General features: G+C 34.7%; 1 protein-coding gene across 1 annotated transcript in view; it reads right to left on the reverse strand.

Annotated features, from left to right (window-relative positions):
* Positions 1-17,347, reverse strand: part of LOC126774849 (G-protein coupled receptor dmsr-1-like) — a 56,680-nt gene that overhangs the window by 1,063 nt on the left and 38,270 nt on the right. The window contains exons 3-6 of the mRNA XM_050496486.1: positions 13,607-13,765; positions 5,123-5,259; positions 3,353-3,455; positions 4-575 (exon numbers count right to left, since the gene is read on the reverse strand). Of these exons, the coding sequence (XP_050352443.1) occupies positions 4-575; positions 3,353-3,455; positions 5,123-5,259; positions 13,607-13,765 (971 nt within the window). The remainder of the gene's footprint in view (positions 1-3; positions 576-3,352; positions 3,456-5,122; positions 5,260-13,606; positions 13,766-17,347) is intronic.

The raw sequence follows: 17,347 nt of genomic DNA on the forward strand, positions 1-17,347 counted from the left end.
TACGTGTTCAAACCATCCGAATGAGAAGCTTGCGGTGGCGGCCAACGATGAAGATGCGCTCGCCACATCATCTGTCTAAATGTCATTCGAAACTGTCTTGACATGGAACAGTAAAGCACAAAATTAATAGCCCCATTCAGCAATGCCAGCGCGTCCATTAGCTCGCCGAACAAATCGTAGCATCGCTTAAAGAAACATCGGCCTAATGCTCCACTTAGAAGGCCCAAAATCCCTTGAGGCAGTTCGGTCACCAGAAATAATAGCAATACAGCTACTAACATCTTTGTTGTTCGATTTGTTCTTTTGTCTCCTTTACATTGACGTTTCAATAATTTGTCGTTTGTGGGACACGTATTGTAAACTCGAATCTTTTTCTGGTGCTCATTTGCGCTGTATACTTCTCTTATCAACCACAAGCTAATTACTGTTAGAATAAAGCAAGGTAATAACTTTATAACCACTGCGTGTACCCAAAAGTTTATCTGGTACAGCTGACCTTCTTCATCCGAATCAACGTGGTACAGAATCATAGGCCCATTCGGTTCTAACACGATAGCTGTATGAATATCGAATACCTGCACAAAATAACAAAGAAAACATTAATTATTTAGGCTGAAAATTAAGTACGACAGTAAAAATTTACTTCAAGTTAAGGCTTGTCAATTGTTCAATTTATAAAACATTTACTGGTCGTTATTAGGTTTTATTATATTTTCAATACTTTCGTCAATAAAAATATAAAAATACAGTTTTATGGGAACTAGATGTTTATCGTAATCGTTTCCATATTAATAGTACAATTCCATCTTTATTACCTACTCCAAGCATCGAATGAATAAGACATGGGTGGTTTTAAAATAAATTGCGTGTAATCAATTAAAAAGTAATGTGAAAACAATATTTGGACTTTAGTTATCGTATGTCGTTTTATGTAAAAGGGTATCGCTAATGCTCGTTACATATTTGAAAATCGAGCAAAAAAATCTTTAACAATTAATCGAACGTAGCTTTTTTACCGTCTTAAGCGATATGACAAAAAAAAAGTACGTTCAGTATATTTGTTAAATTATTACATGTACTTAATTCTTTCTATTCAACTTTGTTATAATTGTGAGAATGTAGCTAGAATTATTTATTATCATTATTATTATTATAATTCTTATGACATTAGTAGCTTATTTAAATTTTTTTTTTCTCAAGACAAACAGGATTTTTGACCAGCGGTTAGACATCAAGGGGATGTTGTATATAGTTTATTTTAAGAATTCTTAGTGACCATTAAAACCGAACATGTGAATAGAAACCGAGTTGATCTTAAGCTCACATACAAATATGTATATACCATACCATATGTATGTATACATTAAGAAGAGGAAGCCTTAGCCCAACAGTGGGAAAATCATAAACTGTTATTTTTCTCAAACATGGGAATGCTTATAAACGAAACACTTATATTCTTGAAAGTCTTATCTGAAAGTATGATCAATGAGTGCTGTAATATTTTATCTTAACATAAAATATCGTTTACCATATTATTGTAATGAACACCCCAAACAGTGACGATAATATATATTTCATCTCGCAGTAACTTAAGATACCGTATATGGAAATACTATCTTAAAATGCGATATTATTCATGGATACTTATATTTTATGCGCGTTCGGAAACAAAGGTTTTAAGCACCGAATCGCGTTTTATACTAAAACTATGATATACTAACTCTATGCTATGTATTTGTGAGAATTTTGATATTATGATAATATACTATGCTTAACCAGCAAATTCGTAAGTTAACTTGAAAAAATATCATGATGATAAGCTTTTAGTAGTAACAGCCTGTTAATGTCCCACTGCTGGGCTAAGGCCTCCTCTCCCTTTTGGGGAGAAGGTTTGGAGCTTATTCTACCACGCTGCTCCAATGCGGGTTGGTAGAATACACATGTGGCATAATTTCAATGAAATTAGACACATGCAGGTTTCCTCACGATGTTTTCCTTCACCGTCAAGCACGAGATGAATTATAAACACAAATTAAGCACATGATAATTCAGTGGTGCTTGCCCGGGTTTGAACCCATGATCATCGGTTAAGATGCACGCGTTCTAACCACTAGGCCATCTCGGCTTTTATGATTGATGAGATGATTTCACTTTGACCAAGTCATGATAAGCTTAACTACTTATAATAATAATAGTAATACAGAGTCCACTTTAATTTTTTTCAATCGGGAAATTTACATGTAGCATTTTCTTTTTTTATTCAGATCACATTTAAAAAAAAATACTTAAAAAAAATTGGTTATGCTTAAATTTATTTTTTTTAAGCTTAAAAAAATATGTGTGAGAGCATCAATCGACATTTTTAAATACATAATTTTAAGTACTTATGAATTTTATTTAATCACATAATATTACGTCATTAAGTTATTTTTCTTTCTTAAGCATATTATATTACTTAGTGTCGCTCCCATAATGGCGAAGACAATGAAAGAAGACGCTAATTGCCTCTTGCTAGGATAGCAAGTAAAGTAGATACTTATTTTATAAGAAAAAAGAATATTTCAAATATATCTACAATTAATGTTGTCATAACCACTCAAGTCACTTCACTGCTTTTTAAACGAGAGAAATTTAAACTTTCAAGCTGTATTTAATTTTTTATTTTTTTCATCAACATTATATTCAGTTTAATTTGTCAGTATCATTCAAAAGTAAAAGCCGTAAATACATACATAATTTAAATAATATTATCAAGAGTTTAAAAAATGCAAATAAGGTGTGCAGCGAGCGATACGACGCATTAATTATGACTTGTCATCGTCGTACGGGCGGAGATATCGTTTGATGCGAAATGATAATATTCTATTTTAGTAATTATCTGCACATATATGTAGGTAACCAGTTCAAAAAACGGCACTTTATTTCTCTTATTAATATTTCTACACAATTAAAAAAACCATAGCGTTTTGTATCCGGCTCACCGGCTCACCGGCTCTTCTCAGGTCTAGGTATTTTTTTTTGATTTACTTATTTGATTACTTATTGACTATCAATAAGTATATTAGTATAATTTTGTTTAATAAATAAAGATATTTCAATTTGAAATATCTAAGTAAACCAATCGCTTGTGGTTGAAATCAAACCTTTTTAATGTAACTTTGGAATGTTATATATTTCATTACTTCTCTTGACAACTTACAACAATGTGTATAGTAGTATAAAAATCTTTTCTGTTGAAAAATACTAATAGTAATTTTTATAATTAATAATATCGAAGTCTTTTAATCTCAAACAGACATACAAACATCCGTATATAACATAAATCATACATTTGTAATAAAATTTTGCTCACCATAAACGTAGGAATGCACAGAATTGGCGGTAGAATGAAGCTGCTCAGTATGGCCGTGCTGCAACGTCTCTCGGTGCAGAGAACGTGGTTTCTGTCTGAGTACCTGTGGTCAATTAATAATTAGAGTGTGATTTACACTGAGTAGAATACTAATAAAGCTAATGGAGCTAAGATAGCTCAGTGCTAAGAAAGTAGAAGAAGAGCGAATTCAAAATGAAGCTCATGGATTCATGACGTAGCTGAATTATATTTGTTTTTACAAATTTATTTTTTGCTTGTACAAGTAAATATTATACGCGAATACTTATACATCTCGTAGAATTTCTTCTACAATTCATTACGTGTATGACATACATATTTACTACTCGTTTTATTGGAGTTGTGTCGCATAAAAGATCCTAATAAAATATTAAGAAAGAAAGACCTTCATTGATAAAAAATTAAATATTAAAATTATATTTTGCGAAGTGTGACAACATTAAATTCTTAAGCAAGTTGTTAGTGTAAGTACTAGGAGATAGAAATATCTGGCTTGTCGTTAATTAAATTATTCTAAAATGTATTCTTTAGTTTTCTAATAGCTTAATTGTAAATACTTTAATTTACCAACTATTTTTAATCATTTATTATATAAGTAAGTTTTATCACTAACAATTATAACATAATGAAAGAAAATATTGTATTTGTAACAATCGAATTAAGCCTATTAGAAAAATAATAATAAGAAAACAAAAAAAAAATTAAAAAACAAGCTTTTATTTTATATTAGAATATAAACAAATGGACACTAAATTGCATTGTTAACAAAACGTGTGTCTGAAATTTGAGCTCAATCAGTTAAGTGAGACTGATTTAAAATTCAGTGACAAGATTTGACCCACAGAGTAACAGATGAAAATAGATTTGTTTATAGAAACAGCTATTCCAATTTTATATTTTCGCAATACAGGCTCTGACGTTGGCACATATGATCGTCAAAATCCGTTGACGAATTCTATTGCTTGGAAACATTCCGTGAAACATTTGCGTTATTTGTACGGAATAGTATGTTTTAGACAGTTTTTTTAAAAAATGTTCAGATTGAGATTCACAAAAATGATTTTTACTTTATAGTTCTTGAAAATTAACTTTTACTACATATGTTACCTGCTTATAAATTAAAGATAAAGCGTTCAACTCATTTGAAAAATGCATAACTAGTATTTAGGTATTCTTACGATTCATCGACAAAATTCTAGAATCGAACTCAATAATTGAAACTGTAGTTTGGAAAAGTTCAATGACCGTAAGAGATACAAACTAAAATAGACTTTATTTTTAATCAGCTCAAAGTCAAATTTCATTTTATTGAATTGTTTACAAGTGCGTTATATTCTTCGAATTCGAGCGAACTAAAGCAAAATCAGTTTTGAAAGGGATGGATACTTAAAACATCTCTGGATAGCAACGGACGAGGAAGAGGCGATTATAGCTATGACTCCAAACCTCTGAAGTACTAAGCGATTTGTTATATTAAAAAAAGGCATTTTCTGTACCGTGGCAATAATTGACTTCTTATATTCGTATTTCGTATTTATAATATGAGTATAAATGTTCTTTTATTAATTACCGCTAAACAAAAATATAAAATCCTGTTTTTATTGGATTTCATATTTGTTTTCTTAGCACGGTAAGTTAAAACTGGCTTGTTACCAAGAAAGCAAATCAAGGTTTTAAGTTAATCCATGAAGGTAGTAGCCATAATACTGGTATTGAATAGATAGCACTTACTTGATAGCAACGTATCTCCAAACCGCTAAAGAGAGTGTGAGGCATATTGATGCTGTGTGAAATATCTGAGCGAAGTGCATATGGAAGAGCAAATAGGCTGCCCACTTGTATGGCATTTCACGTTGACCTGGCAATATCTGGAGAACAAATATATCAAATTATTATATTTAATTAAATTCGAAACTTAAATAAATATAATTAAAATTAACTTACAAATATTCGTTCAAAAACAAGCCATAATTAAGCCGAGTACTATTAATAATTATTCTATTGTTACCAGAGCTAACGGTAAATTAGTAGAATTGAGTAGAATTGTTTGCAAATTCAGTTGCAAGTATTGCGTTAAACAGATTAACAAGGCTAAATTAAATTTAAAAAAAATAATTTAAAATACCTTGTATTTTTTATTTTATTCGTGTAGAATATAAAAATATCTTAATTTATAGACGGGATGTATAAAATAATATTTACATAAAAAAATTACACACTTTTTTCGGAGACTGAAAATTGGTTTGGCTTGACGTAATTTTTTAAGCAGCTTTTGAGTTAACATGGTTAAAAGTTACCGATTAGTACACGGTAGGAATCCATCTTCTGGAAACTTAGTAATGTCTTGTAGACCCTCTTTTTACACAATCGCTTCCAATTCTTGTTCTAAGACGGATGTTGATCTAAGAAGAAGCTTCTTAAACTCCAGGATCTCTTTCCCGTTGTAACTGAACAAGCACATTTATTCCAAGAAGATCTTATACATTTTGTCTAGCTTGTTCAGCAGAAAGCAGTTCATGCACCAACACGCACTACAGGTTTCAATTTTTTGCGTTGGCAATAGACTGATAACATCCCTTAATGCTGACGACAATTTCGTAACGGGTTGTAATAATAATTGAACAAATCACGACCTCGTGTAACGGCAAGGATGCTAAGAGCATTTGCTCATCAAATGGAAATTTCAAGAGTCGATAGTTTAATGGTACATAAGCCGCGTAACGATGTAAAAGTTGCCAGATTTATACTCATAGATTTACGCTTATTTTGAGCTTGAATTAGGAATATAAGTCATTCCTACAGAACAGGAATATCTAGTATTTTATCTTCATCATATTAACATCAATTGTGATAAATAATTTCCTTAATGAGTTGATCGTTAATAGTGAATTTCATATTTATTATGTTTATGTATAATTTATGGTATAGTTATAACGATTATAATATAACGCGGGCACATTAAAGTCGTTAATCTAATCTTTTAATGTACCATATTCGATAAAGTACTCATCCAGCGGCACTATTATCGATATAAAGGCCAAAACCAAGGGTTTAAAGTATTTATTATATTTTTATCGATTAAGCTGAAGTGCTTGTTGAATTTTAATGAAATTTGGCTTGATGTTAGCTAAGACTCCATTAATATAGGATATTATTTAACGTATTAAATTTAAGCGTTCTTGAGTTTGAGAACTGTACCTTTACATTAAATCTATACTAAGTCTAACTAAAAAATTAATAAACAAATACATTACCAGAAAATTCAAGTAAATAAGCCTTTTTATGTACAATGACGAAAGAATGAAAGAAGAATAATATTATAATAATAATATTCCGAAATTTATGATCTGGATACATTATGATGAAATAATTGAAATGCATCGAAACCTTTTGTATCGAGTACAGTGAGAGTTGCTGCATTGGAAATGTTTCAGCCATTCGTTAAATAAATTTACAGTAGAGGAAAAATAAAATATCATTGATTTTAAAAGTAAATTTCAAATCGAAATAGACTTTAACCATTCTTATATATAAATAAAATTTCTGTTACTTTTATTACGTTATTTATTTATTAAATAAATGGATTTATTTTACACTTGAGCTGAGCGTATCAAAATTTATAAACAACTTTCAAGTGGCAGGTAAGATCGGTCGTATTTATATTTCCATGTTTCGACCATCAATAACGCTTTCAAAACTATTCTCTCATATATTATTTTATCAAGTCATGTCATGGCATGGAACTAGATCGACAACCAGTATTTAAAGCAAAGTAATAACAGGCCCTTTATGTATATTAAGTTTGTTTATTGATAAGCTGTGCATGATATGAAATAATTAGCTGTTTTTGCTATCCAAACTTAGCATTTCAGAACTTTTGTATTGAGTACATACGCTTAATTATCGTAACTTTCCTAAAACAATATTGTAAGCTTTAGTGTCAACATAACTGCATTCTGGTTCAAGTATTTTTAGTATTGATAGTATTTTGAGCCTCGTCAGCTAATATCTATAGGTAAGCTACGGTAAGCCGTAATCGTTCTATAAAACAATTAAGACGTTGTCTGAGATCTGGGTGAGTTTCACAGAATCTTGTTCGACTGATTTTTTAATAACTATGAACTTCCCCACTTTTCCGGGGACATCCAGTCATCTTGTTCACGCCATCTTAGAACATGTATATACCACCCACTCATCAGATATTCTACCGCAAAACAGCAATACTTGATATTGGTGTGTTCCGGTTTGAAGGGTGAGTGAGCCAGTGTAATTACAGGCACAAGGGACATAAAATCTTAGTTCCTAAGGTTGGTGGCGCATTGGCTATAAGCGATGGTTGACATTTCTTACAATGCCAATGTCGAAGGGCGTTTGGTTACCACTTAACATCAGGTGGCCCATATGCTCGTCCACCTTCCTATTCTATAAAAAAATAAATAAATAAATAAAATAAAAACTCTCCGAAAAAAACTCCGGCCTTAAAATCCACGTTTGCAGTGAGCGATTCCAGTAAAAATAGTTTTAGAATACCTATATATTTCAGCATGGTGAAAGAAAAATATATATCTATTCTTAAACCTATTTTTGTTGCTGGCAAATTCTTATAAGGTTTTCGCTATTTGATACTTCTTTTTTTTTTTTTTTTTATATGTCCGGGATGGCAAATGACTCTACTCCATCTGATGGTAAGTGGTAGTAGAGTCCAAACGCGACGACGGCCAGTACAGTCGGGAAGAATGTTCTGTACTAGCCGTCACCGCCTTGCCGGCCCGCAAGATGCCTCTTCACGCCTCGTTTGAAGGAACCCGGGTTGTAAGAGGAGGGGAACACGTGAGCTGGTAAGGAATTCCATTTTTTGGTAGTGCGACAAAGAAAGGAGTTGCCAAATTTATTTGTGCGCGATGGAATTGATGTCACAGTTAGGCGGTGACATCGAAAACCAGCTCGCGTGGACTTAAGAAGGAAGGGGGAAGCAGGAATTAGAGAGAATAATTCCTCAGAGCACTCGCCGTGATACAGTCGATAGAAAGTACTCAGTGCTGCTATCACGCGACGCAATTGTAAAGGTTCAAGGGTGTTTGTGACCTTTACGTCGCCAATAATGCGTACTGCACGTCGCTGCAACCGGTCCAAGGCCTCCAGTAGGTACTTAGCGGAGCCATCCCAAAGGTGCGAGCAATATTCAACGCAAGACCGTACCTGTGTTTTGTATAACAGGCACAGTTGTTGTGGCGTGAAAAAACGCCGCACCTTGTTCAGAACTCCGAGTTTCCGTGAAGCTGTTTTTATAATAGCCTCGATGTAATCCCTTGGACTAAGGTCGCAGCGAACGTCCATCCCCAGCATGGCGATTTTGTTTTGTATCATCAGCGGTGTGCCACAGAGGGAGGGATGAGGGTAAAATGATGACTTTTTTGCTGTGAGAGCGCATACCTGTGTTTTCTTGGCATTAAACTCAACAAGATTATCAGAACCCCATTTGGCGATGAGCTCTAACGTCCTATCGAGTTCAATGACAAGATTCTCCCGCCTCTCCTCAGTTTCCGCCCGCCCAGCCACTGCGCGTCCGTGGTATCCACCATGCACTGTACTATCATCTGCATAGCAATGTATGTTCCCAAGGGGAGCATATCATTGATATGCAAAAGAAAGAGTGTGGGAGATAGCACAGATCCCTGGGGGACCCCAGCATTCACTACATAGAATTGTGAAGCGCAACCATCTACTAAAACACGAAGGCTACGCTTGTGTAGGAAACTGGCAATCCAGGTGCATAGCTGAGCAGGCAGACCATATGCCGGTAGCTTGGAGAGAAGACTTCTGTGCCAGACCCTGTCGAAAGCCTTAGAGATATCGAGGCTGACAGCCAACGATTCTCCATGCTTGTCGATAGCTTCACCCCAGAGGTGTGTTACGTACGCTAGAAGATCACCTGTGGACCGTTTTGGTCGAAACCCGTACTGACGATTATTAATTAGACAGTGATCTTCTAGGTAATGGATCAGTTGGTTGTTTAGAATCCGTTCCATCACCTTACAAAGTACTGAGGTGAAAGCTATTGGCCGATAATTTGCCGGGTCAGACCGATCCCCTTTTTTGGGAACCGCTTGCACATTAGCTCTTCTCCAAGCCCCCGGCACACATCCCGAAGAGAGAGAAAGTTGGAACAGGCGCGTTAACACAGGAGACAGCTCCGCCGCGCACTTCTTCAGCACAATGGCTGGTATTCCATCAGGACCGCTAGCTTTCCGTATATCAAGTGATTGCAGCTCCGCACGCACATCACGTTGCCTGATTTTGATGTCAGGCATCGTGTGGCCACATGAAGGTATTGTTGGTGGCTGCGCACTACAATCATTGATCACAGAGTTGTCGGCAAAGAGTTAAGCCAGGAGGTCGGCTTTCTCCTGCGGACTGTGAGATAGCGATCCGTCCGGATTTCTGAGCGGTGGCAGCGAAGGTTGGCAGAAATTGTTTTGCACAGACTTGGTCAGACGCCAGAAGCTACGGGAGCCCCTAGGATGCGAAATAAGGTCATGACCAATCTGTACAATGCGCTGTGCATCCGCTCTCGTGTATGCCTTCCTACAGGACTTGGAATTTTTATTGTAGTTTGCTTTCAGTGAGTCAATGTTAGATGCCCCGCTAATGCAGCCGTTGATCCACGCGCGATATGCCGCCTGCTTAGATGATACAGCGTCGGCACATTCACGAGTGAACCAACGGTTACGCGTGCCCCTATTGATGAGATCTGAGCTAGGAATGTAGTATTCCATTCCTAACATGATCTCATCAGCAACAGCAGCGGCACTAGCTGTCGGGTCATTCCCACTGAAGCAACGTTCCTTCCAAGGGACTGACGCATAGTAATCGCGCATACCGTCCCAATCTGCCGACTTATAGTGCCAAACGCGACGTTTGCATACCGCTGATGGCGGCAGCTTGGCCTGTGGCACTTTGGTAGATATAAGGCCGTGATCCGAAGAACCAAGTGGAGCTTGAACCACAACCTGATATTCCACCGGGTGAGAAGTCAGCAGAAGATCCAGTAGAGAAGGCGCTTGCCCATCAATGTCTGGGATCCTGGTGGGCTGATCAACCAGTTGGGTCAAGTCGTGTGTGAGACCAAAAGCATGAGCAGTTCTTCCAGCATGGTCAGTTTTGAGGGATTTCAACCATGATTCATGGTGAGCATTAAAATCCCCCAAAAACACCAATTCCGCGTTAGGAAACTGCTCTTGCGCAGCATCTGCCACCCGACTAAGATGGTCAAATAATCGGCTTGTCTCCAAGTCACCATTGTGGGATCTGTAGAGGCACACGTAGACTCGACTCTGACGAACCAGGTCCACACGTACCACCAACATGGAGAAGGAGGGGTCCTCCAAGCAGCGCAATCGGTGACAACAAACATCCGCCCTGACGAACAAGCATACTCCGGCTTTCGCTTTAAAAGATTCTTCAAGCATGTAGCCGGGATAGTTAAGGTAGCTGGTGTCGGCAGGGCGGAGTATTTGCGTCTCCGTGAGAAACAACATTGCTGGCCGTGCTGTCTCGAGATGGTGGTGGACAGCGTTGAGGTTAGCGTGGAGTCCTCGGATGTTAGAGAACTCGACCTCAAACAGCGTGGGTATGGTGGGGGTGTGCACCGCTGAACGACCGTTATTTCTTAGTTGCGCTACCATTTGGAAAATTAAAGAAAAGAGACGTGAAGCGAGCGACGTATTGCCACGATAGGGATGGGCAAAGTATGGAGGCGTGTTTTCCCAAATGGTTGCCAAAAGGGAAAATATACTGATCCGCCGGACGGAAGGGCCCCCGAACCCCCCCGGAAGTGGCCGCCGGGACCCCACCTTCCGGTCACCAACCGGCACGACGGTCCACCCCGAGATTATGCGTGGCCTGGTGGGGCAGCCTCGCGAGCTGGTTAGGCACGCTCGGGCCCCTGTACTATGCCACGGGCGGCCAGCGGAACAGCCGTTTCTTCAGATCTCCCTGTCCGGCAGGTCAATACAGTTTCCCCCGGCATTGGTTCAACAGCCGTCTCCACTGGACCAACACCCATCGCGGCAATACTCGCTCGGGCACTGGCTGTACGCTGGCTGACCTCGAAACGCGGTTGCAAGCCACTTCACGAGTTTTTCACCATGCGTACGGTGGTAACAAGCCAGGCGGATGTTAGCATCCTACCACCAGATGAGCAGATGGTCGCTCAGATATCCCTTAGTCGCCTCTTACGACACCCATGGGAAAGAGAGGGGCAGTGAAATGTATTCTTTCTCCGTCACTGCACGGATCACTTCTCAAATAGTACAGTAGTAGTATTTGTTTCATTAGAGCCTGTGAAGGTCAAGATATGTCCCATATGTCTGTCAATTCATTTTTAATAATTAGCCAGTGTTCGGGTGTACTTCTAAAAAAGGTAAATTTGGAACAATTATTTTATTAACTTGTGTTAGTGTATTAATTTTCTGTAAACACATTAAGGTTTATCAACAAAATAAAACTGAATACGATGTTTTTCAATTGCTTGTTGATTTTCTGAAAATATTTATACACAGAAACAGTCAAAATAGGTTATTCATGTTTTTTTTTGACATAATATATTGCTTTTATTTTGCTAAACAATTTTGTTATTGGTCTAAATAATATATTTAATTGTTGTTTCGTTGACCCGACGTATTATTTTGTCTTGTAACATGATGATTTAAAATTGCTCACTCAAGACACCTACTTGAAAAGTCTATTTTTAATTTGATTTCGTTCGTCTTTGGTTCTTAATCAGCTGAAATATTTTATTATGTATATTTTGCTACACTTATCATTAATAATTTTAGTCGCTGTTATTTTAAGTACAGCTTGTACAGCTTAAAACTAAGTTCCTAAGTAAGCTATCTTAAATTCTAATTATCAAAATTATACAAAAGCCACGTAGTTACAAAGTTAGGTAAGTTTTTAGATAAACTAATTAAAGGTTAATCAGTTTCAAACACGTAACAATGTTTATGTATACCTACAGTAGAAGTACAGTCAGCCAGAGAATATAGATATTAAAAATTAGTTTTGTTAGGAAACGACGTATTAAATTTATAGTATTAAAACTGTTTAGTATTGTAATGTATATTTTATTATTATATTTGTTGCTAAATATTCATCCTTATAATAAATACAATTTGTGTTATTTTAGGATGGCAAAATTAAACAGCATAAAGTCAATATAATGTATGTTGCTGGTGATATACATAGAGCTCTACCGCCACTCAAATGTGTGTATGTAATTTCGAACAATTTAATTAAAATCATTAAAACAAATCCCAAATTCGCGTTTTTATTGAATACTTTTAGCTATCAGGTTTTATGAGAGACCATTACATACAAAAAATAAACTTTGTATTGCTATTGTTTTTATCAATATGAATTAGTTGAACATTGTCAATAATTTCAATTGAAGAAGTCAAATTGAATTATATATTTGACGTATACACTATTACAAAATTCTTGATGAGTATTGTTGAACCCAAGCTACTTTTCCGATTCGCTACGGCGGCATCAGCGTGAGGAATATTTCAAGTGTTATCCTTTCTACCTGTCTTCTTTCTGTACATAGAATTACAAGGTTACCCACGTAATTAATAACCAATTTCACACCAAATCATAAATGTTACAGAGGCGATAGAAGATGGGAAGGTAAAGTGTCCCAATTTCCTTAAGGAAGTTACCAAACAAGGACTTTGGGATGAGCCACTGGTTACCATTATATGATATTGTTTGAAGTTAATATAACAAGAGTAAATACCGCGACCGGCATCTCTTTATCAACAAGAGTCACGTCACCGGCGTGTAAAGTGTCGAAACGAACAAACGACGAAAATATTCGTCTCAAATTCCAAATTATATTTTTGTGGCGCTTGCAGTCAAAACACTTTGGATCTTGGAGCAAAATATTTTCTAGAACAATAACAATGAAAGTAGTGAAAATATACATTTTTTTATATATATTTTATAATAATATTTACCCCTAGCTCAGATCTTGTTGTTTTAAAAACATGAAATCTACATTTGTCACATAAATAGTCTAAATGTAAATCGGTTAAATCTACAAAGCGTAGCTTATTATTTACTATATTAATATAATAATTAATATATAATAATTTATATGCATAGATTTTTGTTTATTAATAATATAATAACACGGAACAATCGAACTGTACTCACCAAATACCTATACACAGCAAATGGCACGTACTCCATCATAACGAACACGTCTGCAACCGCCAACCATTTCAACAAGCGGTTAATAGGCGCCGCTGCAAGGTCCCGTCTTGTTAATACCGCCACGTTCAAGGCGTTAGCCAAACTACCGAATAGGCATACCTGAATAAACAACAAATGTTTATTTTAGACAATATGATAAGGGATAATAAAAAAACCATGTTCCTTTAGGCTTAAGCTTGAATTTTCTATATTAATAATATGTAAAGTAACTGTCTGTCTGTAAGCTTTCATGGCTAAACAACTGACTGATTATTTTAATTTATTTTGAAATATAGTTTGAAGCATGCTTGGTTCCCGAAGGGCTATTTTAATTAACATATATTGTGGCAATATGGGCTCCACCCAAGTTGCTCTTACACAGACACACGAGCAATTTTTTATCAATGATTTGACAAGGAATTTACAATGGACGAAATTAGAGAAATTAAAGGAGAAATCCGGATCAATCGCTAAAAAAATTTATCTATTTTAGCAATATTGCTTTTAATTGCTTCATATATTTTTTCACCGATATTAATTCCGGAATATCCAGAGAGTTTAAAAACTAGCTGTTTCTTTAACTGAATCGTTATTGTATGGTGATTTTCTTGGTTTATTGAGATTATCGATACAATCCATTATGGTGTAATGGCATCTTTAGCTCTACGCTACGTTGTAATTTCATATTTTTTTATATTTAAACAAATACATGATTTCTGATACATTATTCGCTTACTTTATAGTCCATATTTTTATTGTTACAAAAACAGGTGAAATTTTTTTTTATTTAGTTACTAGTGGCCCGAACCCTTATTTGTTCTCGTTGAACAATTATCTATTTTGGAAGATATTTCAAAGGAAAAATTGAATACCTTGTGTTACATTATTGCAATTTCGTTCTTAATTTTTTTTTAATAAATTTCAGCCTATGTTACTCGCTGATAAAGAAACCTTCTGTAGGTGAAAGAATTTTTTAAATCGATTTAGTAGTTTTTGGGTTCATCCATTTCAAACAAATATTTAAAAAAAAAAAACAAATCTTATCTCTTAATCCTATCTTTAAAATGAAAAAACTTGATAGGACACGCTCATTTTTATATCGATCATCGTCTTTGTCAAAATAAACATGTTATCATGTAATTAGTATTTCGTTTACAGTCAAAACATTAATATATGGAAATATCAGATATATTCACTTTATCATACTCTAATGCGATAAACTGTTTACATTGTTGCTAAAGCGGCTTTCGGTTACCATGTGAAATTATAGACAAATTATCATTTTAATAGGGAAATTCCATTTAAAATTTAAATAATAGAATCTGCTTTGTGCATGACGTGAAAATAGGTTATATCTATTCATCGATAATCCTTCATCATTTTTTTGTTTTTATATAATAAAAACGAAGATAACTAAATACTTTGAATTGAATTGATTGTTTGTCTGTAGGATGAATCTTCCAGTGTTCGCAACAGGTACAAGGAACACGTTTACTTGGTGGTAGGATTTTCTGCCAGCCCATACGGGTAGATCATCATAAGGACCACTCAATCATCAAATATTCTACATAAATTAGTTAGTATTGTTTTGGTCTGATTCGAAGGTGTGATAGAGCCAGTGGTACTGCAGCTACAAGAAATTTTAGTTCCCAAGGTTGGTGGCACATTGGTGTTTTAAGGGATGGTTTTATTTCATACAGAGCCATGTTTATAGGTCCCTTTCTAAATCAAATAAAAAATAATAAAAGCTATCTTAATGTCATGGTTGGCATTATATTGTTAGTGAAAGCAGTGCCTTATACTTTTCGCAGTGTCAGTATTTAGGGGCGAAGGCAGCTATTTACTTACTGGTAAGTCGATTTCTAAGTTTACGCTCCAAATTAAGAAAAAACTCAATTGATTATCAACATAGAAATAGCTTCTACAAAAATGATTATTGTATTGTATGCTATTTCTGGTACGAATAGATTTGACATTGGGAATACCTTCGTCTAAAGCTCAAATATAAAAAGTGTATTTATATTATAATTTTATACAAGATAAATTAAAGTATATGACAATTAGAGTTATAATTCATTTCTTTTTCTCTTCAGTAGCACGTAGATAAATATTTCTCACCTCCGCAGAAGTTATGGCATTAAATTTTTGCGCAGTTAATGTCTCTATACCATTCATATTCATTGAAGCATTTTTATTGTGAATTTTCAATTTACCTTATTTAGCATTAGAATGCGGGAGTGCGAGGCACGTGGTAACTGTGGTACTAGCGCAAACTGCTTTATTCCGGTTTAAGTCACTTTTAATATTACACTACTAAAAACGCAAAAACATCTGCAAGCAGATTTATCTGTAGCACTATTCTTTTTATAGAATATTAATACCGTGGCGGCTAACTTATTATTCTCAAAATGAAATACAATAAAATTTCTTGGCACGTGACGTTGAATCCCAACGAATGATATTGGAAAAACGTTAATATCGTCTACAAATACGCTCAACATTTTTAAGATGTTTTTTTTAGTTAATATTCAGAGCACCTCTGTTGTTATTCTGTGTTGGATTATATTTAAATTTAAACAGACTGTTATAATTAGATATAACCAAACATAAAGGTTGTTTTAAATGTATCCAATGTATGATTAATATTTTAATAAATTATTTCTTATAAGCGTATAGAATGTTCCATAACAATGTGAAAAATAAAAAGAAAAAATAACTCGGAAATACAAATATATGTATCCGTTGATTTACATATTTTTATTATTCTTTGATATATTCCAAGAGGAGGAAAAGTTAAGATAAACATTTACATTGTACACGGGATTGCCTAATAGCTCTGCTATATTATTATTGACTACAAATAGATTGATTAATATATATATATATTTATAACACAACACTTTTCTACACTACACCTATATACCTACTTTACTTGCGATTCAATTCATAATATTTTCACGAACTCGTACCATTTCAATCGACTGTACAAACTCTTATTATGATCTTAATATGAGATTAAAATGAGACAAAAAATCTTGTTATAATAGCGGATGTTATTGACATGAAAAAATTGGATTGACTGAACACTTCAAAAGGATTGAGATTGTTTTATTTTTTGTTAAACTTTTATTATACGTATCATAGAATAAATTTAATGTAATTTTTAAAACAATACTGTTTCTGGTTAATATGCTGCCATTTAATCAGATTTTCTGCAGCTTTTTCCATTGAAACATACTTTAAATCAACTTAGCCTTTAAACTCGTGAGCCCTGTTCTCTGAATAAATGTATAAAGTTGCTAAGTATTTTATGTGAAAACACGTTGTATACACACTTTCAACAAGATACCAGAACATGTTGAAACTTTTCCAATTGTAAAATTTTAATGACCTAATACCAAATGTATTTTCGCTAAACTTCATTATATAACTACGAAATAGAATAAATTGAAAGGGAAATTAGATCTTTACGTAAGATATATCGAAATGAAAATTGATCGTTTTTGTTAAATATAAAACAGTTGACTATAATCTCGCAACTTCTTTCATCTCTTCTCTGTCAAGTAACTTTTTAAAATAACATCAATTTTTAATAACAAACATAAAATGAACACGTTGAACTCGTTATGTTTTTAAAGAAGCAACTTGTAACTTCTACAATGTACTCTGAATGTACAGAGAACAAAATCTATTTGCGTTTTT

The sequence above is a fragment of the Nymphalis io genome, chromosome 17 (assembly GCF_905147045.1).
Source record: "Nymphalis io chromosome 17, ilAglIoxx1.1, whole genome shotgun sequence".
Taxonomy (NCBI): domain Eukaryota; kingdom Metazoa; phylum Arthropoda; class Insecta; order Lepidoptera; family Nymphalidae; genus Nymphalis; species Nymphalis io.